Source organism: Salmo salar, chromosome ssa18 (genome assembly GCF_905237065.1).
Source record: "Salmo salar chromosome ssa18, Ssal_v3.1, whole genome shotgun sequence".
Lineage (NCBI taxonomy): Eukaryota > Metazoa > Chordata > Actinopteri > Salmoniformes > Salmonidae > Salmo > Salmo salar.
In genome coordinates, this window is record NC_059459.1 from 25,724,794 (window position 1) to 25,751,123 (window position 26,330).

At 42.5% G+C, this 26,330-nt stretch overlaps 2 protein-coding genes across 5 annotated transcripts in view; one reads left to right on the forward strand and one right to left on the reverse strand.

The window, feature by feature from the left end:
• The window catches only part of cfap36 (cilia and flagella associated protein 36), a 37,582-nt gene extending 27,269 nt beyond the window's left edge, over positions 1 to 10,313 (forward strand). Inside the window, exons 6-10 of the mRNA XM_014154871.2 lie at positions 6,442 to 6,586; positions 7,255 to 7,360; positions 8,791 to 8,948; positions 9,225 to 9,380; positions 10,041 to 10,313. Coding sequence (XP_014010346.1) covers positions 6,442 to 6,586; positions 7,255 to 7,360; positions 8,791 to 8,948; positions 9,225 to 9,380; positions 10,041 to 10,124 — 649 coding nt within the window. The 3' untranslated portion in view covers positions 10,125 to 10,313. The remainder of the gene's footprint in view (positions 1 to 6,441; positions 6,587 to 7,254; positions 7,361 to 8,790; positions 8,949 to 9,224; positions 9,381 to 10,040) is intronic.
• A 289-nt stretch (positions 10,314 to 10,602) lies between these two features.
• On the reverse strand, positions 10,603 to 26,085 carry LOC106577120 (serine/threonine-protein phosphatase 4 regulatory subunit 3). 4 transcript variants are annotated; one of them, XM_014154867.2, is made up of 17 exons: positions 25,996 to 26,085; positions 25,614 to 25,761; positions 24,636 to 24,691; positions 24,330 to 24,428; positions 23,258 to 23,881; positions 16,128 to 16,205; positions 15,909 to 16,025; positions 15,094 to 15,210; positions 14,699 to 14,830; positions 14,457 to 14,559; positions 14,087 to 14,128; positions 13,842 to 14,000; positions 13,396 to 13,565; positions 13,177 to 13,316; positions 12,781 to 12,929; positions 12,504 to 12,694; positions 10,603 to 12,332 (listed from the first exon to the last, which is right to left on the reverse strand). In XM_014154867.2, the coding sequence occupies exons 2-17, from the start codon at positions 25,753 to 25,755 to the stop codon at positions 12,234 to 12,236; spliced, it is 2,418 nt and encodes an 805-aa protein (XP_014010342.1). In that variant the 5' UTR covers positions 25,756 to 25,761; positions 25,996 to 26,085; the 3' UTR covers positions 10,603 to 12,233. The 4 variants fall into 4 exon arrangements, with proteins under 4 accessions (XP_014010342.1, XP_045556914.1, XP_014010343.1 ...); XM_045700958.1 differs by having other exon boundaries at positions 12,466 to 12,615; positions 12,782 to 12,929; positions 25,614 to 26,072; XM_014154868.2 differs by having other exon boundaries at positions 12,466 to 12,694; positions 25,614 to 26,072.
• Between the last annotated feature and the right edge of the window lie 245 nt (positions 26,086 to 26,330).

Below are 26,330 nucleotides of genomic sequence, written 5' to 3' on the forward strand. Positions count from 1 at the left end.
TTAGGCTGGTGTAACCGATGTGAAATGGCTAGCTAGTTAGCCGGGTGCGCGCTAATAGCGTTTCAAACGTCACTCGCTCTGAGACTTGGAGTAGTTGTTCACCTTGCTCTGCATGGGTAACGCTGCTTCGAGGGTGGCTGTTGTCGATGTGTTCCTGGTTCGAGCCCAGGTAGGAGCGAGGAGAGGGACGGAAGCTATACTGTTACACTGGCAATACTGAAGTGCCTATAAGAACATCCAATAGTCAAAGGTATATGAAATACAAATCGTGTAGAGAGAAATAGTCCTATAATTCCCATAATAACTACAACCTAAAACTTCTTACCTGGGAATATTGAAGACTCATGTTAAAAGGAACCACCAGCTTTCATATGTTCTGAGCAAGGAACTTAAACGTTAGCTTTTTTACATGGCACATATTGCACTTTTACTTTCTTCTCCAACGCTTTGTTTTTGCATTATTTAAACCAAATTGAACATATTTCATTATTTATGAGGCTAAATTGATAGTATTTATCTATTATATTAAGTTAAAATAAGTGTTAATTCAGTATTGTTGTAATTGTCATTATTACAAATAAAAAATTAAAAAATCGTCCGATTAATTGATATCGGCATTTTTTGGTCCTCCAATAATCGGTATCGGCGTTGAAAAATCATAATTGGTCAACCTCTAATTGGGATTTCTGCATTTGAAGCTAAGCCAAGTGCAGCACAGCTGTGTGTCCATGGGAACTAAGCTCCTTAGTGTTACACTAATATTGAGGGGTTTACACTCCTTGGCAATGGAGAAAATGTAATTTTATCCTTTTGTCTTAGGGCTGGCCACACCCACCATTCTTTGGTCTTGATTGTCTAGTTGAAGTCTATTTGATGTGTCAGAGGGACTTGTTATACATCTATGTGATGCATCTTCAGGCTTTGGTATAATCGGGGCATTAGATCAAATCAAATGTTATTGGTCACATGCAGATGTTAATGCGAGTGTCGCGAAAGTTCCGATAACGCAGTTATATCTAACAAGTAATCTAACAAATTCACAACAACTACCTTATACACACAAATGTAAGGGATGAATAAGATATAAGATCCCTAGTTCATGCAGAGTTAGGCCTATTTTATAGCACAGTGCATGGAGACCACTTAGCCCACAATGCTCTCATGTTATGTAACGTTCTCAGCTATGATCATTGAAAATGTTGCATTATTTGTGTGGTCTTAAAATCCTGTGTGATGGAAAGTGTCATCCTATTTGAATTAAGTTGCTAATCAATTAAATTAAGAGATTTTCATGGTGAGTGGCAGCAAGTTGTGGGAAGTGGAGGTGCTGAGGTTTCTGCAGCAGCCCCTGAAAAATAAGTGTATATTAATGGGGGGGAAATGCTATTTATTCACAAAAGTAGTGCACTGGGCCTTTACTAGTCCTGTATTAGAGGACCAATACAACCGCCTGTCTGTAGCGCGGACCCCCAAAAAATGTTTTCTAATATAATGGGCCACGTGAGAATTTCTGGTCATTTAACCTATTTTTTAGGTTATTTTTGTACATTTTGATATTGCTTATAGGGCGTAAAATTGCTGGGCCCATCCTTAACAAGTGACCTGAGTCACATACGCCTAAAATAACAGGAACAGTTCTTGCGGGTGGGAGTTGGACAGGAAGCCAGCGGGTGCAGTATGAAAAGGTGCGGCAGGAGCGTGATGAATAAATCAGTCCCACGCTGATTTCTACTTGGACTCATGCCAGCTCTGGGCCTGCTAGTGTCTTTATACCACTCATAATACAGTACTATGTAAAGTGAATTCGGAAAGTATTAAGACCATTGACATTTTCCGTTTTTAAATTTTAATACATTTGCAAACATTTCTAAAAACCTGTTTTTGCTTTGTCATTATGGGGTAGTGTGTGTAGATTGATAAGGGGGAACAAACTATTTAATACATTTTGGAATAAGGCTGTAACGTAACAAAATGTGGAAAAAGTCAAGGGATCTGAATACTTTCCAAATGCGCTGTAGGTTAATGTACTGTCAGGTCCAGAATTATTGACACCCTTGATAAATATGAGCAAAAAAGACAGTATAAAATAAATAATACAAATACTGAGCTATATATTTTTTTATTTCACCTTTATTTAACCAGGTAGGCTAGTTGAGAACAAGTTCTCATTTACAACTGCGACCTGGGCAAGATAAAGCAAAGCAGTGCGACACAAACAACAACACAGAGTTACACGTGGAATAAACAAGTGCACAGTCAATAACACAATAGAAAAAAGAAAGTCTATATAGTGTGTGCAAATGGCAATGTTGTATGCTAATACAATTGCTCAGATATAGATTTTGTTTAACAAGTCATATTTCTTTCTCTCAAAAAGAGAGAGGTCAAAATGATTGCCACACCTTTTTTCAATATCACCAGTGTTAGGTTTGGTGTCAAAATAAATCAAATCAAAGTTTGTCACGTGCGCCGAATACAACAGGTGTAGACCTTACAGTGAAATGCTTACTTACAGGCTCTAACCAACAGTGCTTTTAAGTAAAAAATAGGTATTAGATGAACAATAGATAAGTAAAGAGATAAAAAAACGGTAAAAAGACATAGAAAAATAATAGTAGCGAGTCTTCATACAGGCACCAGTTAGTCGGGCTAATTGAGGTAATATGTCCATGTAGGTATGGTTAAAGTGACTATGCATATATGATAAACAGATAGTAGCAGTAGAGGTAAAGAGGGGTTGGCGGGTGGTGGGTGGCGGGACACAATTCAGATAGTCCGGCTAGCCAATGTGCGTGGGCCCCGGTTTGTCGGACTAATTGAGGTAGTATGTACATGTAGGTATGGTTAAAGTGACTATGCATAGATGATAAACAGAGAGTAGCAGCAGCGTAAAAGAGGGGTTGGGGGGTAGACACAATGCAAATAGTCCGGGTAGCCATTTGATTACCTGTTCAGGAGTCTTATGGCTTGGGGGTAAAAGCTGTTGAGAAGCCTTTTGGTCCTAGACTTGGCACTCTGGTACCGCTTGCCATGCGGTAGTAGAGAGAACAGTCTGACTGGGGTCTTTGACAATTTTTAGGGCCTTCCTCTGACACCGCCTGGTGTAGAGGTCCTGGATGGCAGGCAGCTTAGCCCCAGTGATGTACTGGGCCGTACGCTCTACCCTCTGTAGTGCCTTGCGGTCGGAGGCCGATCAGTTGCCGTACCAGGCAGGGATGCAACCAGTCAGGATGCTCTCGATCGTGCAGCTGTAGAACCTTTTGAGGATCTGATGACCCATACCAAATCTTTTTAGTTTCCTAAGGGGGAATAGGCTTTGTCGTGCCCTCTTCACGACTGTCTTGGTGTGTTTGGACCATTCTAGTTTGTTGGGGATGTGGACACCAAGGAACTTGAAGCTCTCAACCTGCTCCCCTGCTGCCCCGTCAATGAGAATGGGGGAGTGCTCGGTCCTCCTTTTCCTGTAGTCCACAATCATCTCCTTAGTCTTGGTCATGTTGAGGGATAGGTTGTTATTCTGGCACCGCCAGGTCTCTGACCTCCTCCCTATAGGCTGTCTCATCATTGTCGGTGATCAGGCCTACCACTGTTGTGTCATCTGCAAACTTGATGATGGTGTTGGAGTCATACCTGGCCACGCAGTCGTGGGTGAACACGGAGTACAGGAGGGGACTGAGCACTCACCCCTGAGGGGCTCCAGTGTTGAGGATCAGCGTGGCAGATGTGTTGCTACCTACCCTCACCACCTGGGGGCGACCCGTCAGGAAGTCCAGGATCCAGTTGCAGAGGGAGGTGTTTAGTCCCAGGATCCTTAGCTTAGTGATGAGCTTTGAGGGTACTATGGTGTTGAACGCTGAGCTGTAGTCAATGAATAGCATTCTCATGTAGGTGTTCCTTTAGTCCAGGTGGGAAAGGGCAGTGTGGAGTGCAATAGAGATTGCATCATCTGTGGATCTGTTTGGGCGGTATGCAAATTGTAGTGGATCTAGGGTTTCTGGAATAATGGTGTTGATGTGAGCCATTACCAGCCTTTCCAAGCACCTCATGGCTACGGACGTGAGTGCTACGGGTCTGTATTCATTTAGGCAGGTTGCCTTAGTGTTTTTGGGCACAGGGACTATGGTGGTCTGCTTGAAACATGTTGGTATTACAGACTCAATCAGGGACATGTTGGAAATGTCATTGAAGACACCTGCCAGTTGGTCAGCACATGCCCGCAGCACACGTCCTGGTGATCCGTCTGGCCCCACGGCCTTGTGAATGTTGAACTGTTTAAAGGTCTTACTCATGTCGGCTTCGGAGAGCGTGATCACACATTCGACCGGAACAGCTGATGCTCTCATGCATGTTTCAGTGTTACTTGCCTCGAAGCGAGCATAGAAGGGATTTAGCTCATGTTAGGCTTGTGTCACTGGGCAGCTCGCGGCTGTGCTTCCCTTTGTAGTCTGTAATAGTTTGCAAGCCCCGCCACATAAGACACGCGTCGGAGACGGTGTAGTATGATTCATTCTTAGCCCTGTATTGGCGCTTTGCCTGTTTGATGGTTCGTCGGAGGGCATAGCAGGATTTCTTAAGCTTCCGGGTTAGAGTCCCGCACCTTGAAAGTGGCAGCTCTGCCCTTTTGCTCAGTGCGAATGTTGTTTGTAATCCATGGCTTCTGGTTGGGATATGTATGTACAGTCACTGTGGGGACAACGTCCTCGATGCACTTATTGATAAAGCCAGTGACTGATGTTTTGTACTCCTCAATGCATTCGGAAGAATCCCGTAGTTTAGCATCTATAGTTTAGCATCTGCTTCATCTGACCAGTTTTTTTTATAGACCGAGTCACTGGTGCTTCCTGCTTTAATTTTTGCTTGTAAGCAGGAATCAGAAGGATAGAATTGTGGTCAAATTTACCAAATGGAGGGCGAGGGAGAGCTTTGTACGAGTCTCTGTGTGTGGAGTACAGGTGATCTAGAATTTTTTTCCCTCTGGTTACACATTTAACATGTTTCTAGATATTAGGTTAAACTGATTTACGTTTCCCTGCATTAAAGTCTCTGGCCACTAGGAGTGCCTTCTCTGGGTGAGGGGTTTCCTGTTTTGCTTATTTCCTTATACAGCTGACTGAGTGCGGTCTTAGTGCCAGCATCTGTCTGTGGTGGTAAATAAACAGCCACAAAAAGTATAGATAAACTCTCTTGGCAAATAGTGTGGTCCACAGTTTATCAGAAGATACTCTACTTCAGGCGAGCAAAATCTAGAGACTTCCTTAGATTTCATGCATCAGCTGTTGTTTACAAATATGCACAGACTGCCCCCCCCCCCTCGTCTTACCGGAGTGTGCTATCAAGCCGGTGCAGCGTATATCCTGCTAGCTGAATATCCATGTCATCATTCAGCCACGAGTCCGTGAAACATAAGATGTTACGGTTTTTGATGTCCCGTTGTAGGATATTAGTGATCGTACCTCGTCTAATTTAATGTCCAATTGTACGTTTACATTTACATTTTAGTCATTTAGCAGACGCTCTTATCCAGAGCGACTTACAGTAGTGAATGCATACATTTCATTTCATGCATTTTTATTTTATTATTATTATAAAATAAAAAATTGTACTGGCCCCCCGTGGGAATCGAACCCACAACCCTGGCGTTGCACACACGATGCTCTACCAGCTGAGCCACAGGGAAGTTGGCGAGTAATATTGACGGTAACGGCAGCTTTCCCACTCGCCTTCTGCGGATCCTTACGAGGCACCCCGCTCTGTCCTCTGTACCCGCGTCTCTTTCTCTTGCCAATAACGGGGATGTTGGCCTTGTCGGGTGTTAGCAGTACATCCTGTGCGTCCTGCTTTACCCAGTAGCAGGAAATCTTTGCCAAAAACCTGGTTGCCTCTGCAAGGAGGCTGAAACTTGGTTGCAGTAGACCTTCCAGCAAGACAATAACTTGAACCCCGTCAAAAAACCTGTGGTTTGAATTGAAGCGCATACGAAGGATATCAAGAATCTGGGAAAGAAAATCTTTATGGAGGAATGGTCTAAGTGTTCTCCAATCTCATAAAACATTTAATAAAAAGGCTCAGTGCCGTTATCCTCACAAGGTGAAGTATTGAAAACGGGTGCCAATAATTTTGAACCCCATCTTTTGGGAGAGAAAAAAAGTTGTACTTTTTAAACAATCTTTTCTCTGAGAAATTGTATTGGTACAATAACATTTTATTTTGCATAAAATATAGCTCGGTATTTATTTATTTTATAGTCTCTCAATAATGGCTGTGTTATTTAAGACCGCTTTGTATTCAACTACAAGTAACACGTTGAAACACACTAGTACAACCCTATAAAACCATGGTGGTGTTTGACGTAAAGTAACCTCACTCTTATCATCCGAGTTAAACGACTATCTACTGAATCTACCGCTAGTAAACATATCTCCCCGATGTGTGTTTGTACAGGAGGTCAAAGGAGGACTATGACCTAGAGATGGCTCAGCGACTGCAGGCAGTGGAGGAGATAGGCTCCACGTACAGAAGCTGCTCTGATAGGCCAGTTCTAGAGGCAGTCAGCATCCAGAGACCCACCTCCATTCAACAGACCAAGGTGAGTTATGAACCTAATACTGACCCATCAGAGTGTTGTAATACAAAAATACTGAACATAGCTTTTTATCTGCCTGGCTGTCTGTAGAATGTGATAAATGGTTCCTATTTCATGTATTCAGAGCCATAGTATTCTTCTGAGCTATGTAGTTTAGCAGCAACACGAAAGAAGGGGAAGTGATGAGTGCAGCAGCTTACAGTCCCTACATATCATGTTACTAGACAGTCTTCAATCAACTAATGCAGAGCAGTACATGATCTGGCAGATATCCAGCCCTGTTCTAGGACATGGACTCACATTATTAACCAAAGGTTTGACTTGTAACACTGTTTTTGCCGCATTATCATTACAATATGTTTTTTTAGCCTGTATATTAACCTAAAGTGGGGTGTGTGACAACCCTCTTGTATGTTGCACATGCTCAGCCCAAGGCTGAGGCGAAGGTGTGGGACAGTGGTAGCCACCAGCCCTCTGTCCCTCTGGTCAATGGCAACGCAACGGTAACTCTCCTAGTAGTGCAATAGCAGACTGTGTGCACTGTACTATGTTAGACCTGTAGTCTGTTGTGGTCGCCCATAAATGTTAGCTGTACAACTTGAACATCAGTGTGGCATTATAACTGGAACCGCTAGATGCAATGACATGGCTGCCCTATGCCTTTCCTATAGGTGAACAGTACATCTCCTCAGAGAGGGGAGCTGAAGGCTGCTGGAGGTAGTGGGCAGATGAGTCCAGCCAATACCAGCACATCTGCCCCTTCTAAGTTGGCATCAGGTAATAACTGTTACATTGTCTCCAATACTGTTAACTGACTGTTTCCCCTCCATATACTTTGGTGCTTGAAACAGCCTTCTCTGTTTCATGTTCTCAGTACATCTGCTCTATTCCTAGTCTGTAGTGATGTCTCGGTACCATCCCTTCTCCTGCCCTCCCTACAGTTCACTGGATTTACTCTGTGCCCTCAGTTTATAGTATACACTAGTCTGTTCCCCTTGAAGCATTTCCTGTAGTGTAGATATAGCACATGAATGCTAAAAGGTTCATATACACTACATGTTCCTTCAAATTAGTGGATTCAGCCACATCCGTTGCTGACAGGTATATAAAAATCGAGCACACAGCCATGCAAACTCCATAGACAAACATTGTCAGTAGAATGGCCTTACTGAAGAGCTCAGTGACTTTCAACATGGCACCTTCATAGGATGCCACCTTTCCAACAAGTCAGTTCATTAAGTTTTTGCCCTGTTAGAGCTGCCCCGGTCAACAGTAAGTGCTGTTATTGTGAAGTGGAAACGTCTAGGAGCAACAACGGCTCAGCCGCAAAGTGGTAGGCCACACAAGCTCACAGAACGGGACCGCGTAGCGTGTAAAAAATCTTCTGTCCTCGGTTGCAACACTCACTACAGAGTTCCAAACTGCCTCTGGAAGCAACATCAGCACAAGAAATGTTCGTCAGGAGCTTCATGAAATGGGATTCCATGGCAGAGCAGCTGCACACAAGCCTAAGATCACCATGCGCAAAGCCAAGTGTCGGCTGGAGTGGCGTAAAGCTCGCCGCCATTGGACCCATGTTCTCTGGAGTGATGAATCACGCTTCACCATCTGGCAGTCCGATGGACAAATCTGGGGTTGACGGATGCCAGGAGAATGCATAGTGCCAACTGTACATTTTGGTGGAGGAAAAATGGTCTGGGGCCGTTTTTCATGGTTCGGGCTAGGCCCCTTAGTTCCAGTGAAGGGAAATCTTAACGCTACAGCATACACCGACATTCTAGACGATTCTGTGCTTCCAACTTTGTGATGAAGGCCCTTTCCTGTTTCAGCATGACAATGCCCCCGTGCACAAAGTGAGGTCCATATAGAAATGGTTTGAGATTGGTGTGGAAGAACTTGACTGGCCTGCACAGAGCCCTGACACCTTTGGGATGAATTGTAACACTGACTGCGAGCCAGGTTTAATCGCCCAACACCAGTGCCCGACCTCACTAATGCTCTTGTGGCTGAATGGAAGCAAATTCCAACATCTAGTGGAAAGCCTTCACAGAAGAGTGGAGTCTTATAGCAGCAAAGTGGGGACCAACTCCATATTAACGCCCACGATTTTGGAATGAGATGTTCGACGAGCAGGTGTCCACATACTTTTGGTCAGGTAGTGTACTTCAGAGGTTGTGTGACTAATGGAGGGTTATGTGTTGATGCAGAGCGGGGCAGTGCAGAGCCACGAGTCCTTCCTGCTGTGAGGGTTCCAGTGAAGGGCACAGAGCTTCCGGCTGTCTCCAGGGAGAAGGGCAGCAGCCAGGCAGTAGAGGGCTGGATAGAGGAGGCACGCAAGGAGGCTGGCATCTCCAAGCCGTTCACAGTGAGACTCTCCTACTGCATACATAGGGCTTTGTGTTTTGGTTAATCATGTCACATGACATAGATTTTAACATTAAGGCTTTCTCAGAAATGAGAATTAGACAATTTACATTTTGAGGATGGTGCTGAAGCATCAGACATAAAAAGAAAAGGGGTTTGATGAAAAAGCTTTAAATCCAGGTCATGTGACATTAACCATAAGTCATGCACTCTGAATAGGCAACGGATCATAAAGGAAACATGAGAAGACTGATGGATTGTGTTTCTGTGTGTTCAGGAGTTGTCAGCAGAGCAGCAGGTGCAACTCCAGCAGAGGGCGCTGTACCTGAGGCAGCAGAGGGACAAACTTCAGGCCATGAAGAGAGAGCAGAGACCCAAACCTGCCACACCAGAGGAACCCTCAGCCCACCCTGCACCCACTCCCAGCACACCGGTAACAGCTTTCATTAGTGGTAGATAACAATGCACCACACCTCGGCTGATGACTGCAAATTCAAGTAGAACTCTGCTAGCAAAGAACCTGGGGTCAACTAGTCTGCCTGTGTCATGTTTTTAGTGAGTTTCAAATGCAATCTTCTCTCTTGGTTTCCCCTGATTTTGTCTGTTCACATTATTCCCTTTTTTAAGTGTTGATTTGTACCTGCTCTTTATTCCCCTCTTCTTTTGCTGCCTTGCCAATCAAAGGACTATGTTCCCAAAATGAACAGGGGTGGTGCTAGTAGCGTACAGGAAGAGATGGTCAATTGGCCTCACAGCCTGCGAGCTCTCTCATTGGGGGACATAAACCCAAGGTGATCTGGGTTGGAGTGACGACTGTCTCCACTTTGTAGCGCTGCTGCCCCGTGTGCTTCTACTCTTAGGGCTCTATTCAGTCTAGATCGCTGAAGCTTGAGATTTCATATTGCGCAAAGGTAATTTCCAATTGAGCTGGCATATGCAGCATTTACCGTGAATGCAGTCTCCACTAACATCGCTTTTAAATCAGGCTGAACTTCGGCGTGAATAAAGCCCTTGCTGTAGCAGATTTGTGACTTAAGTTTTAGTGGTTCTACTGTTCAACATTTGATACACTTTCTTGGTTTTCCCTTCAAAGGAGATCTCTGTCGAAGATAAAAAGAAGTTACAGAAAAGAAAACATCTGGCAGAAAAACTGAAAGAGGAAGTCATCAAGAAGTAAACGCAACTGCAATATATCCCCCCAGAGTTTAATTGTAGTCAAAATGGACCTGGAAACTGAGCAGGACTGTGCTTGAGAAGGGGCGAAAGGAAAGGTGTATTAAAATGGATCTTGATATAGTTAGAATCAGTGGTGCATTAATATTATGTAAGATCATGTATGCTGTTTAATAAATCCTATTATTTTATACACTTTCTGCCAGAGATCTTGTGTGATAAACCTACTGATCTGCGACAGATGGTTAGCATGGAAAGAAGCAATTAACTTGTACATCCTGTTTAGATCTACAAGCATGGGTACCTCAGAGGCAAACCTACTGGATAAGAGTGAATAGGCATTTGGAAATTTTCAGCACTCAAACCAAATGAGAAAGTTTACTGTATATAACAAAATGTAATGGTTGTAGCATTAACAATTCAGAAAGATTGCAGGTTAAATCCAACTAGTTTTCAGAGTAAAATAAAGCTAGATCCACAACTTTAATGCCAGGGTCACATTTAATCTGAAAACGTATCAACTGTATACAAAACTTTAGAATGGAGATAGTGGTAGTAAATGCACTTTGTACACATTTTTCAGGGAGAAAACAAACAGACATTTGAAATGGTTACATTTGGGCATTCACAGCTGCTGTACGTACTCCGACAAATGCTTTCCACCTCTTCCTGACATCTCAAACTATATCTGTCAATAGGAATGTCTATCAGGGATAGGCAATAGATGGGGGTAGGGGCCGCAACGGCTCACAGATCTGCTTACACACATCCATACCCACAGATGCAGTCAGAGTAGGCCCTAGCCCTTTGGGTGCCGAAGCAAAATTGTTGCACCCCCCCCCACCCACCTTACGAGCAAAACAATTTAGCAGCCCCCATCTTGACAGAGAATGAAGTTTTAATTTCATGCTATTCTACACATTTTGTAAAAGGGTGGATGCGTTTGCAGTTGATCATCAGATATATTAATGGGGGCACCCGGTAGGTAATTCAACCATGACCACAAGTTTAGATAGATGGCCTAGACTAATTTGCTAATTGAGTGACTGTCAGAAGAGAAACTACTGATGCAACAAAATTGCACCTAGTGTATTCTACTATTCTAACCCAAAAGTAAATTGAGACCCACACTGTTCAACAACAACAAACATGGGGGTGAGGGGGCATCCCTGGTCTATATAAATGGCAGTAGCTGGTCTAGCCACCACTGCTGCAATTTAGAATTGAAATATGTTCTGACCCAAAGGAAGTGTGCTATCAACTCAACCCATCAGGAGTACTGAACTGGATCACCGGTAGTATGTACCACTGAGAAGGGTTTGTGTTCTTTTAAAACAAGATATACATACCTGCTGGAAAACAGACTTCTCTGAACAAACACATCTGGTACCTCCGTTGAAAGGGAGTCACAGCCACTGAATACACAAACTTCAGACATTCTCAGTGGGCTGCAAAAATGACTTTACTGCAATTTAATACCAGCATTGCAACTCTTGCTTTCTACAATGAATGTAATTAAGGGTGAACAGTGGTCCCACCATTTGTGCAGCAAAAAAAATAAAATACACTGGCAGGTATAGCTCTCCCCTTAAAATCACTTAAGGGGCATATGAAAAAAAAAAAAAACTGTACAGTACTTTTAAAACTCATTAATACAGGATTCCTGGCTAGTTATGTGTGAGCCTCGGCAATGCAGCCCCAGCTTCGACGGTTGAGTCCTGCTCCTCAGAACTAAGAAAGTTTTGTTTTCTGTAGGTTCGTTTTTTGTTGTTACTTACCCCCTCTTTTTGCCTAGTTCCCTCCACCCAACCCAAAGGAACAGTTCTGTAGGGTCAGCCAATCAAGCTTCCATTACTAAGCGGCTAGTCCTGCTAGCCTGACTGGCTCTCCCATTAGCACCTGCTCCCCCTTCTGTAGAGCGGCTGAGGTTTGGGTGAAGTGCTGCGTCCCTGCCGGACCAACAGGGAAACCGTGGCACTGTTCAACCTCTCTGGTCCACAGGCCAGATATGGGGACGTAGGAGCAGGGGGGCAGGGTAGGAAGGTGGGAGTGGTCTCTGTCCAGTGGACTGTGACTGTGGCACAGCTGACCAAGACCAGACGACTTCACTGGCTTAGGAGCCCAGACGGGGACGTTTCCGTGGCGACTGCTCTTCGTCTTCTTCCTCCTCGTCTTCGTCGTCAGGATAGTCTACAAGGCCGACCATCGCAGTCTGTCAACGAGAACACAGGTCACATTAGAACTCAAGTGACTCAACCCTGGGTTTGATAATTTTTACTACTGGGGTGGCAGGCAAATGGGGCTTTTTACTACAGATTGACAGGTAGAAAGAGGATATGGCTCACCTTGGCAATTAGAATGGCAGTTGACAGGGAAAGCTCACCTTGACTACCAGGGTGCCGGGTGGCGCGTCCGACTTTGCTGGGGAGCCGTTGGGACTGGCTGCGGCGGCGTGCGAGGCAGCTGGCTTGCCGTTGGCACCGTTGGCAGCCCCTGCAGAATGAGAGAAGGTAAACTTAAAGCTGCCAGTTGGGGTCTGCTTTGGGAAGTTCTCTTTGTCGTCACTCTCTTTAACTGCAAAGAGATGGAAATACATATTGTGAACATACCATTCCACAAGTTGTGGGGTTGAACACACTGAGCAGAGTGGCGGCACTTACCTTTTTTTGCTTCCATATACTTTCCGTAGCTCTCCGGGAACTCTTCTTCTGGCCTGCTTTTCTCAACAGCCTCTCCTTCGTCATCATCCTCATCTTCATGGAACCACATTTCCTCATCCTCGTCCAGCGTTCGGGCATCCCTACGATATCTGCTTCGATACAGTCAAGACTAATTTTAACAGGCTTTATATAAATAACAAAAATATAAGTTACTTGACAATGAAACATTGCTTTAAAAGCATTGCATTTAAAACACTGCTTAAGTTACTTTGCTCAACACAAACCAACTGCTATTATATTCCAAGTTATCCTCTTTGGCTGAATCAAACAAATCAAATGTTCCACTTTAACGCCATTCCAGTTGTCCATGTCTGTGGGAGATGACAAAACACTGACCTGTTGAGCCTCAGGGTCTGTCGGTCCTTCTCCTGCTCATATCTGCCCTTCAGGCCCTTGAACGTCTGAACGTATTCAATGGATTCAAGTGCTTTGTAGTAGTTGTCTATGATGTGTGCTATCAGGGACTTGACATCCTCCTGTAGAGATAGATGTCATGAGAGTGTGTGCATGTGGTAAAATGGTAACCAGACATGTTAAGGGTAAATGTGGGCTTACTACTTTGATGAACTCAAAGAGTTCGATGATGGCCGAGTTTAGGAGGTTGTATCTAGTTCCATTGTCCAGCAGAGTGTTGATGACTGGCTCAAACAGGTTCCCTTTGATAATATAGCGGTTGTAGTACTCATCTTTCTGCCCGATTATCCTCCTCATGAAGCGTAGAGCACCTGTTAAAATCAGTACAATCACCACTTTGAAAAGAGGCTGAGGAAACTCCATTCCAGCAATTACTTGCAGTACATTTTAGGTTGTGGATTTATCAATGGATTATACCCAGGAGCCAAGGGTCCAAAGGTCTGGGTTCCAGCTTGACGTGCTTCATTAATCAAATCATGAAAACACGAATTCACTCTACTGAAAACATTCTGTGTGTCATGTCAACGCTTGGTGCTCCCCATATTCTAAAACCCATGTTCCTCTGTAGTGTTTCCCCGGTGACTCACACAGCGCCAGGAAGGTGTGTTTAGAGTTCATTAGCACCAGGATTCGTCGTAGCAGGTCCTTGTTCATGATGTATGTCTTTATGTGGTACGTGTGGTGCTCAACACAGAATGTCAGCAGCTCCAGAATCAAAGCCAGGAGTTGAGCTGTCTGGAAATTATCTGGAAGACAGGGCATGCATTTACAATAGGGAGAGACACTCTTAGTCAAATGAGAATTACGATTGTGATAATGTATGGTTAAATACCAGGACACACTGGGTTGATCTTGGTGGACCCCTCTTGCAGAGCTGAGAGACAAAAACAATGAATATCAGTCATACAAACGGAAAAGGTGCATGTAAACAGATCCAAACCAAGACATCTTGGCCTGCCCACCAAAAAGATATGCATATCCACATAGAGCTGGACCTAAACACACCAAATTCTACGAAAGACCAGAGTCCATACACACAATGCATATATTATCAGTGCTATCCGGGATCCTTGGGACGTCCCTAAGCTAAACCTTGCCTTACCACTTTAATGAGGTAGGGACGTCCCAAGGATTCCGGATAGCACGGACCATTTAGATCTATAATCACAAGTTAAAATACAAAAAAGCATCCCCCTCCTCACCTTTAGACTTCTTCTCGTCTACAGTGTTGGCCAATAGAGGGGCTGTTAGGACCTGCATGCAGTACTTGTAGAAGAAGCTGAGGAACTCGGTCTTCTCCGTTTTCTGACGGGATTCAAAGTAAAGGCTTTCATTCATCTTTACAACAACTCATGAGGTATAGCTAGCTGTTCTGTTTTCTTGCATAATAATCATTACTCCCAGTGTTGTGACAGAGTGCGTGTCTATTTGGACATGGTCTTACATTGGTGGGTGTCAGCATGTTCTCTGGGTCAATCAGTGTGCGTAGGAGCCCCATCAGCTGCACAGCACCCCCCAGCTCAGGGTCCGAGTCACAGATCATCTGCTTTATCACCACATTGATCAGCAGCACATCCTAATGAACATAGAGGGGAACTGTGAGTAGCGTCAAGTACAGGAAACCTAGAACACCCTAGAGAATTCAGACTCATCCAATCTAAATGCTCAGAAAAGCTATGCTTGGGTTAACAGTAAACACCTACTATAAGAAACAGTTCAATGTACATTTTATAAATTAACATTTCATTTCACAGCTCCATATGGCACCTACATGTGTCTGAGAAATTTGAGAAATTGGCCCACTAGTATCACGTAGGGCTAGCTATATGATATACTTACATCATCAGTCTGCTGTGGCTCCTGCATAACAAACTCTCGGACCATGGAGGGGCTGAACTCCACCAGGTATGAGAATATGTCTGTGGCTGCAGCCCTCACTTGCAGGTCGTCCATCCCCTGTGGAGACAGAGACACACTAGTCACACATTGGGTACACACAGTGAGCTCAAACTAATAGCGAATTCAGCTCCATCCACGTGTTTCTTTAGGGGCTCAGGAGTCTTGGTGCAATCTGGACTAACTTTCTAGACCTTCCTAAATTCAGGATTAAAGGGATTCTTCAGGATTTAGGCAATGAATCCCTTTATCTACATCCCCAGTCAGATAACTCACGGATACATTTTTTTTGTATGCATCCAGTGTGAATGATGTTAGAGGTAGTTTTGCGAGCCAATGCTAACTAGCTGTAGCGCAATGACTCAAAGTCTATGGAATTTAATGGCATGCTAGCGATTACCATAGACTTCCAATCATAGCGCTAACGCTAGTTATCAACTCCCTTCAAACTGTACGGAGAGACAAAATTGGTACCCACAAATTAATCTGTCTTTGGGGAAGTAGATAAAGAGCTTTATACCCAAATCCTGAAGCATCCCTTTAAGAGACACTCTGGTACATTTAAATTCATTCCACTTATTTTGACATATGCTGGCAAGATGCAGCCTTTAAAGTTGAGATGAGATTTCACATTCAAGCGATTGAGAGAATGTTGCCACATCAAACACAAACAAATGTCTAGGTTAAATATGCAAAAAGAAGACATTTAAAATGTACATACTGCTAAATGACTTAAATGTAAATGTAAAAATTCATACCATGACTATTTCAAGAGCAGGAAGAATGCCTAGATTCGCCAGAGTCTTGAAGAAAGCATCTCTATTTTGTGGTTGCAAGGTTTGTGAAAAAGCACAAAATTCTTTGAAGAAGTTCACCTGTGAAGAGGAAGGAAAACACAGGACAGTACTGAAACATTCATGACATAGAAGCATACAAATACTCAGCATTTAATAAATAGAGTTAATCATTAAACTTACTAGTTCCCTCCTTTTACCATCCTCTGTGGCTTCATCCGTTAGCTGTGCAAAGACTTCAGTGAGGAACTTCTCATCCTCCTGTAGTGTAAGGCAGGGATATAAAGTTAACATACTCAACTACATCTCAGATCTCTGTGGTCTGTAGAGGTTTTGTGGTGAGGTCATGTTAAAAAGCACTAGGCCTGAACCCAAATGTATTACAGGGGTCAACAGACAAGGCCAAGTCCCTCTTGAGCTTCTAAACATGTATAATTATACTGCCAAGGGAAGTAAAAAATAATCACGCCACAACCTTATCGTTGTTACCAATGTGAGAACCAAGACATACTTCAGGGCTTACTGGTATGTTGGCTTCACAGATTCCCTTCTTAAATTGAAGATTACCCATCAACTACAAACCTGTTCACTAACATCAGAGCCAAAGACAAACAGTTTGATCGAGAACTAATCCTTAAAGTAACAAGCATCGATTTACAATACTGAAGACAACAAAGTGGCATGAGTATTTTATAACGTTTCATGACATTCTATTTAAGTAAAATAAAATACATTGATAAGTAGGGATGCACAATATTTTAAAAAATATATAGAAACAGTAAGCATATCGGAATCAGTTGATATTAGCTAAAAATGCCAACATCAGCCCAACGTGCAAAACCGATGTAAAAGCTGACTTGCATACCTATAAGCGTAGGTAGATGACGTTATGACGCCATGAAAAATATTGCACTACACATGCAACACAGCATTCCTAACCTAGCCCACAATGTCTGCTATGTGGATCGCGCAGTCATTTGAAAGAGTAAGAGAATTTCAGAGAGACAACTAAGGCGAAATCCATTAAAGCCAAGATAAAGGAATTCATTGCATTTACATTTTAGTTATTTAGCAGATGCTCTTATCCAGAGTGACTTACAGTAGTGAATGCATACATTTCATTTCATGCATTTAAAAAAATTAAATAAAATTGTACTGGCCCCCCGTGGGAATCGAACCCACAACCCTGGCGTCGCAAACACCATGCTCTACCAACTGAGCCACATATTGCCCTTGACAATCAACTGTTCTCTGTGGGTGATGTTGGCTTTCGCCGACTGGTCGAGCACCGGTACTACCAAGTACGCGCTATTTTTCCGATTTTGCCCTTCCGGAGTTACACAGTATTGTTGAAACTCACTTCCATGAGCAACTTGTTATGGGCGTCACTGCTATTTGCTTCACGACTGACATTTGGACCAGCGACGTCAGCCCCATGAGCATTGAGTCAGCACAGTGGGTCGACGAGGATTTCGTACTGAGGAAAGCCGTATTGCATGCTCAAGAATGTGCTGGTTCTCATTCCGCTGCTGCCATTTCAATGGCATTTCAGAATATGTTTTAAACATGAACACTCTTAGCTCCATTCGAACAACTGACTCGAGAAATAAGCTCAACTGCATCTGCAGCAGACGTGATACCCTGTCATGGCATTGAAACACCTGCTCAACAAAAACGCCAACACAGACCGTTGGGTTAACTTGGAAAAGTACTGTAGTAGAGGCTGTTAACAATCAAGTCGGTGGCATTCTCTCTGAGCCTCTACGGTGTCATCACCATGCTCGATGCTAGGTACAAGGACCGCTACTTCGATGCAGACAAGAAACAGGGTTTACATGAAATGTTAGACACAGCTGGACAAGACGGAAACGGACACAGTGACAGTGCGCACCGAGTAAGAAAGTGAAACTTCACTGTTGACATGTAATGATGAAATGGTTGAGACTGAACAAATGAACAACGAAACAGCACAGCAAGTAAGTGAAAGAAATAGGTTTAAGTTTTACTGGTAAATGGGGACATGCGTAAATGTCAGTGTGTGTGTGTGTTTCAACTATTTAACTGTACTAGAATGCTTAAAAGGGCGCAAATAAATTAATATCTGCATCGATTTTTTGGGGCAAGGAAAATATTGGCCAAAAATGTCATATCAGTGCATCCCTATAGTTGATCCATTCCAGGTTGTTTACAACAGCAGAATATCACATGTACGGATTACAATTTCTCTTCAGATGGGGCAAATTTCACAAGAAAATAAAAGCACCAAGAGACACTCAGTCACAACATTATGTACATTGACAATGGTGTGAAAGTTTGGTATATGTAGCCAGTTAAATTTAGTGCTTGTGCTTTATTTCATACACCAAAATGTCACAACTGTTAAACTGAGATCATCAGAGCTGAAGAGGCATTAGTTAAGATAACACTGCATAGGTACCAATTTCTTGTAAATATACCAACTAAAATTTCAACGTATATACAGTACCAGTCAAAAGTTTGGACACACCTACTCATTTCAATGCTGTCTTTATTTGTACTATTTTCTACATTGTAGGATAAGTGAAGACATCAAAACTATGAAACCACACACATGGAATCATGTATTAACCAAAAAAAAGTGTTACATCAAAATAGATTCTTCAAAGTAGCCACCCTTTGCACACTCTTGGCATTCTCTCAACCAGCTTCATGAGCTAATCACCTGGAATGCATTTAAATTAACCTCTCTTGGGTAGGGGGCAGTATTTTGACGTCCGGATGAAAAGCGTGCCCATAGTAAACTGCCTGCTACTCAGGCCCAGAAGGTAGGATATGCATAGTATTAGTAGATCTGGATAGAAAACACTGAAGTTTCTAAAACTGTTTGAATGATGTCTGTGAGTATAACAGAATTCATATGGCAGGCAAAAACCCGAGACAAAATCCAACCAGGAAGTGTGGAAATTGAGGTTTGTAGTTTTAAGTGATTGCCTATCTAATACACAGTGTCTGTGGGGTCATTTTGCACTTCCTAAGGCTTCCACTAGATGTCAACAGTCTTTAGAATGTTGTTTCATGCTTCTACTGTGAATGGGGAGAGAATAAGAGTATATGGAGTCAGATGACTGAGAAAATTACATGAGCTCAATCGCGCACACGCTCCCGTGAGTTACGCGTGTTCCTTTTCATTTCTGAAGACAGAGGAATCGTCCGGTTGGAATATTATGGAAGATTTATGATAAAAACATCCTAAAGATTTATTCTATACATCGTTTGACATGTTTCTACGAACTGTAATAACTTTGACTTTTCGTCTGAACTTACTGCGCGAGCACAGTGGATTTGGATTACTCGACTGAACGCGCAAACTAAATGCAGGTATTTGGACATAGAGGAACTTTATCGTACAAAACGAACATTTATACTGGGATTCCGGGGAGGGCATTCCGATGAAGATCAAAGGTAAGTGAATATTTAATGTTATTTGTGACTTCTGTTGACTCCAAAATGGCGGGTATCTGTATGGCTTGTTTTGATATCTGAGCGCTGTACTCAGATTATTGCAAAATTTGCTTTCGCCGTAAACCTTTTTTGAAATCTGACAGCGGTTGCATTAAGGAGAAGTGTATCTATAATTCTGTGCATAACACTTCTATCTTTAATCAAAGTTTATGATGAGTATTTCTGTAAATTGATGTGCTCATTCACCGGAAGTTTTGGGAGGCAAAACATTTCTGAACATTACACGCCAATGTAAAATCTTTGGATATAAATATGAACTGTATCGAGCAAAACATACATGTATTGTGTAACATGAAGTCCTATGAGTGCCATCTGATGAAGATCAAAGATTAGTGCTTAATTTTAGCTGTATTTCTGGTTTTTGTGACGCTTCTCCTTGCTTGGAAAATGGCTGGGTGGTTTTTCTTGTCTAGGCGCTGTCCTAACATAATCTAATGTTATGCTTTCGCCGTAAAGCCTTTTTGAAATCGGACAGTGTGGTTGGATTAACCTGTTATGGCTAGGGGGCAGTATTTTCACGGCCGGATAAAAAACGTACCCGATTTAATCTGATTATTACTCCTGCCCAGAAACTAGAATATGCATATAATTATTAGCTTTGGATAGAAAACACTCCAAAGTTTCTAAAACTGTTTGAATGGTGTCTGTGAGTATAACAGAACTCATTTGGCAGGCCAAAACCTGAGAAGATTCCATGCAGGAAGTGCCCTGTGACAATTTCTTGGCCTTCTTGATTATCTCTATCCATTACAGGGGATCTCTGCTGTTACGTGACACTTCCTACGGCTCTCAGAAGGCGGCAAAAAGCTGAATCGTGGCTTTGCAGGCTCTGGCTGAAAAAAAGTAGCGCGTTTGGATAGTGGGTGGTCACAGTACTGTGAGACTCAGGCTCGTGCACGAGTGGACTCCATGTTTTATCTTTGAACGAAAACCACCGCTCCCGGTCGGAATATTATCGCTTTTTTACGAGAAAAATGGCATAAAAATTGATTTTAAACAGCGGTTGACATGCTTCGAAGTACGGTAATGGAATATTTAGACATTTTTTGTCACGAAATGCGTCATGCGCGTGACCCTTATTTACACTTCGGATAGTGTCTTGAACGCACGAACAAAACGCCGCTATTTGGATATAACAATGGATTATTTTGAACCAAACCAACATTTGTTATTGAAGTAGCAGTCCTGGGAGTGCATTCTGACGAAGAACACCAAAGGTAATCAAACTTTTCTAATAGTAAATCTGACTTTGGTGAAGGCTAAACTTGCTGGGTGTCTAAATAGCTAGCCCGTGATGCCGGGCTATGTACTCAGAATATTGCAAAATGTGCTTTCACCGAAAAGCTATTTTAAAATTGGACACCTCGATTGCACAAAGGAGTTCTGTATCTATAATTCTTAAAATAATTATGTTTTTTTGTGAACGTTTATCGTGAGTAATTTAGTAAATTCACCGGAAGTGTTCGGTGGGAATGCTAGTTCTGAACGTCACATGCTAATGTAAAAAGCTGGTTTTTGATATAAATATGAACTTGATTGAACAAAACATGCATGTATTGTATAACATAATGTCCTAGGGTTGTCATCTGATGAAGATCAAAAGGTTAGTGCTGCATTTAGCTGTGGTTTTGTTTTTTGTGACATTATATGCTAGCTTGAAAAATGGGTGTCTGATTATTTCTGGCTGGGTACTCTGCTGACATAATCTAATGTTTTGCTTTCGCTGTAAAGCCTTTTTGAAATCGGACAGTGTGGTTAGATAAAGGAGAGTCTTGTCTTTAAAATGCTGTAAAATAGTCATATGCTTGAAAAATTGAAGTTTTTGTATTTGAGGAATTTGTAATTCGCGCCACGCCTATCATTGGATATTGGAGCAGGTGTTCCGCTAGCGGAATGTCTAGATGTAAGAGGTTAACGAGAAGTGTATCTTTAAAATGGGATATAATAGTTGTATGTTTGAGAAATTTGAATTATGAGATTTGTTTTGAATTTGGCGCCCTGCTATTTCACTGGCTGTTGGCAAGTGTGTCCCGCAGCGTCCCACATACCCCAGAGAGGTTAACAGACGTGCCTTGTTAAGTTAAATTTGTGGAATTTCTTTCCTTCTTACTGCGTTTGAGCCTATCAGTTGTGACAAGGTAGGGCTGGTATACAGAAGACAGGCCTATTTGGTAAAATACCAAGTCCATTACTTTAAGACATGAAGGCCAGTCAATGCAAAAAAGTTTCTTCAAGTGCAGTCGTAAAAACAATCAAGCGCTATAATGAAACTGGGTCTCATGAGGACCGCCACAGAAAAGGAAGACCCAGAGTTACCTCTGCTGCAGAGGATAAGTTCATTGGAGTTACCAACCTCAGAAAAGGCAGCCCAAATAGATGCTTCACAGAGTTCTAGAGACAGACATCAACATCCCTGTTCAGAGGAGACTGCGTGAAATCAGGCCTTCATTGTCGAATTGCTGCAAAGAAACCACTAGTAAAGGACACCAATAAGAAGAAGAGACCTGCTTGGGCCAACAAACACAAGCAATGGACATTATACCGGTGGAAATCTGTCCTTGGTCTGATGAGTCCAAATTTGAGATTTTGTTCCAAACGCCGTGTCTTTGTGAGACGCAGAGTAGGTGAACGGATGATCTCTGCATGTGTGGTTCCCACCGTGAAGCATGGAGGTGGTGGTGTGATGGTGCTTTGCTAGTGACACTGATTTATTGAGAATTCAAGGCACACTTAACCAGCATGGCTACCACAGCATTCTGCAGTGATATGCCATCCCATCACGATTCCACTTCGTGGGACTATAACTTATTTTCAACGGGACAATGACCTAACACACATCCAGGCTGTGGTAGGGCTATTTGACTGAGGAGGGTGATGGAGTGCTGCTTCAGATGACCTTACCTCCTCAATCACCCAACTCAACCCAATTGAGATGGTTTGGGATGAGTTGGACTGCAGAGTGAAGGAAAAGCAACCAACAAGTAGTCAGCATGTGGGAACTCCTATAAGACTGTTGGAAAAGCATTCCTCATGAAGCTGGTTGAGAAAATGCCAAGAGTGTGCAAAGCTGTCATCAAGGCAAAGGGTGGCTACTTTGAAGAATCTAAAATGTTTTGATTTGTTTAACACTTTTTTTGGTTACTACATGATTGCATAAGTGTTATTTCATAGTTTTGATGTCTTCACTTATTCTACAATGTAGAAAATAGTAAAAATAAAGAAAAACCCTTGAATAAGTAGGTGTGTCCAAACTTTTGACTGGCACTGTGTATATAAGGAACACCTAACTTCACAAGACTCGCACTACATCATGGTTGTTGTAAAATCTTTCAGATACAAAGACCCAACTGATTGGAATAATTTACCTATAGAAAACAGGGCATTAAAATCAGTGAATATAAAGCCCCTTTTCAAATGTTAAGGACAAACCGTTTGTGTTTTTCACTAATAGAAACATCACCATGTGAAGATATTTGTAAATATTATAGGTACTTAGTTTATTAGTTGTATTAGTAGTTGTAGCAGTATTTTATTAGTTGTTGCAGTATTTTTATTAGTTGTAGCAGTAGTAGTTGTACAACAATGTTCCTATGCTGTTAGTGTACTTTTTTAAATGTTGTATTATTATTATTTCACTTATTAGTAGACAGTTGCCATTTTATTCTTGTTACTAGGTATGTTTTTTTTTGGACACTCAAATGAGTTGTGCATCTCGAGATTTCATCCTGCAAAATGTGAAATAAATAAATACTTACATTTGTAGTTAAGAATGGCAAAATCTTGTTTGGCACTGTTGGTTTGCAGTGACTCACCTGCAGCATGCTGACTATCTCCACCTTGTTGAAGAAAATGAAGGATGTGAGGGTGGAAAGGAAGTTCTCCTCGAAGACGGAAGGAGTGGGAAGGATGATGTCCTGGATATACTGCACACGGTACGTCTGGTGGATCTTCTGCCGCAGCTCTGAGTCCGTGATGGGGATCACCTCCTTGAACTTGGCCGTCTTGGTGAGGAACTCACGGTGCCTTTTGGGCTGCACCAGCGCCGGGTCGTACTCCAGGCAGCCCACCACGTCCATGATGCAGTCGTCTGAGAACATGACCTCAAATAGAGCCGCCTTGTTGAGAAAGAGCACGCCGCGCACAATCTCATACAGATGATGTAGGCCCTCCCGGTTGTCCAGGTCTTCACACACCTGGAAGAGCTGCAGCAGCTTCTTCATGTAACCTTCGCTCATAAGGGCCAGGGCCAGTTTCTCCCGGCGGATGGGCGAGGACAGAACAGAAGTCACAAGGTCAGCGATCTCCTCCAGCCGGGCCAGCTCGCAGGGAGGCAGCTCCACCAGGTGGCTGGTCTCTGGCATCTCCTCGAAGCGCTCCTCCTCAGACTCATCGATTGGGTCCTGGGTGATCTCCAGCGCAGGGTCTTTCCCCTGCACCTGGGGTGGAAATTAGACACAGGCCAAAGGTAAGAACAACAGAAAAGATCTCTAGTCCCCATTGCAAAGGACAAACTTCTATAACATGATATTCTATAATTTAAAATGATTAAATACTACTGGCTTAGTCTTATATGGGCATACAAAGGAAATGTATGTTTACTGGCCTCTAAAGAAGCAGCGACCTACTATGCACATACATGGTTATTCATAGTATTGGGGGCTGGAGCTTCAAATAACAAGCAAATATGGTACAATCAATTGCTCCAGACAAGGCATGTTTTTACTTGTGTGTGTGTCACCAACAGTTGTGACATGTTCTATAAATGTTGTTCCTGCAGTTAAAAAGTATGCTTCTGGTGCCATAAAATGACTATAAATAGCATAGTAGTACTCATAAACCTTACACGGACTGACACAACCATATAGAGTAAACACCGTACAATACCTGACAAATCTTTTCCCAGATTTCATCACAGCCAGCTTTTTCCTGAAAACTCAGAGCCAGATCATAGTTCTCTGCTTCAGACCACACAATCAGGGTATCCTGAGCGGGGAAAGACAGTTCTCATGATCAAGTTCAGACAATTCTATTTTCAAGTATTTGCATTGTCAAATTAACCACAACTGTACACATTCACAATTATTTAGATACATAGGCTACCTTTATAAATGGACCTTCCCCAGAACAAATAAAACACTGAATGTACACTGAAGATACACAGCAGGCCTCTGATAGAGTCGGAATACTTACTTGTTGTTTTTGATATGCAGTATTTGGGCTGATTTTAGACTCCAGAAGAAGTGAGCCTAAAAGACATGAGGACATTTAGTTAGCTAACCACTACCATACCTGAAATAATTATTTGCTGTCTAAATGCTCCCAACTATATAATAAACTGAATAATTCATTAACATGGTGTGAATGTTCGTCAAATAAGCCTTCAATATCAACAACAAGATGGCTGTTGTAACTGACGATACTGCTGAAACATGAACACTACACTTTTACTGACAAACTGCATGTAAACAAAGACAACATGCCATAAATTAGCTGACAATTTGTTTTGGGCTGGCCAACAACTATCCCTTTATTTACTACCGAGTTAGCCAAGTGAGTTTACTAGTAACGTTACCTAGCTAACGTTAAACTAGCAAGCTGTGCAACAGTTATTTGACCTGGTTGCTAGTTGGCTGGCTATCTCGTTACCTAGCTAGTTGGATACACTACTTTTAATGTACCAATGTTCATTATATAACCTTAAAAGTATTGAAACGGAAAGAGTTGCAAAGGAAGTCAGTTCAACCACATTTATATTGCAAGCACTGGCTAGCTAACGTTATGCTAGCGTTACATCGGTAATTTAAACGTAAATCAGTTATCTTCAAGTCCAATCGCCCATACGGTTACAAGTAAACGTAAAACATAAGCTACATAACGTTAATTAGACAGTATTAGCAATATAGTGATTTAGTTAGCTACAGTAGTTGGCTAGAATAACTCATACACGTCGACATCAGCAGTTACGTTTGTAGCTAGTGAGCTAATAATAGATTGCCAACTGATCTAGCTAACTAGTTGGTTAGTTAGGTGATCGTTCGCAAACTAGCTAGCGATGTGGAATTATTGAATGGGAGGCCTGTGCTAGCTACCAGCTAGCTGGCTAACTACTAACAAAACAAACGTGACGAGCCATCGTCTACTAATAAGATATGCTAGTTAGCAACTCACCGTCGGATTCGGCCCGAACTAATAATGATATTCCCTTCAGTCGTTCGACAAAGGTAGATGAGACATGTCCTGTGCCCCTGTCGTCCCACTGTCGGTCTTCATTCAGCGTGTATACTTTCACACGCCGCCGAGTATCCGACATAGTTACCTTGAGGAAAAACTAACGCGTTAGCAAGCCAACACTAACGTTAGGGTGAACTATCTTTAAAATAGTTGCCTAGCTATGTTCTTATCCCCGAGCTTCAAACGTGTTTCTACCCGCATGTCCCAGACATACATCTGAGTATGATTTACAATAATGTGCTAATTAATGAACATATTACGCGGTTGATTTTTTTTTTAACCGCAGAAAGCAGGATATCTATCGAACTGTAAAATTCACCGTTGAAAACAACTACGACGGCCTCTTCACTATCGTCCACAGACCGCCATCTTGTAATCCGATCTTTTTCTTCCCTTACGTCAATCAAACAGCTACCGCCGCGGGGTCTCCTCTGAGGGGCTACGGAAACCAGTGTTATGGCGTTAATATCGAAACTATTACAGCATTGGTGGGATACAGACCTGTTACTCTCTGCTTTGCTTTCAATATAGGAAAAAGAATGCTGTTGATTTCAATTTAAACAGCCAACTAAATATTGTAGCACTAACAATGAGTATGTAGAATATTGGAATATGGCATAAGCAAGTCACAGGTTCAAGTCAAGTGAATGTAAA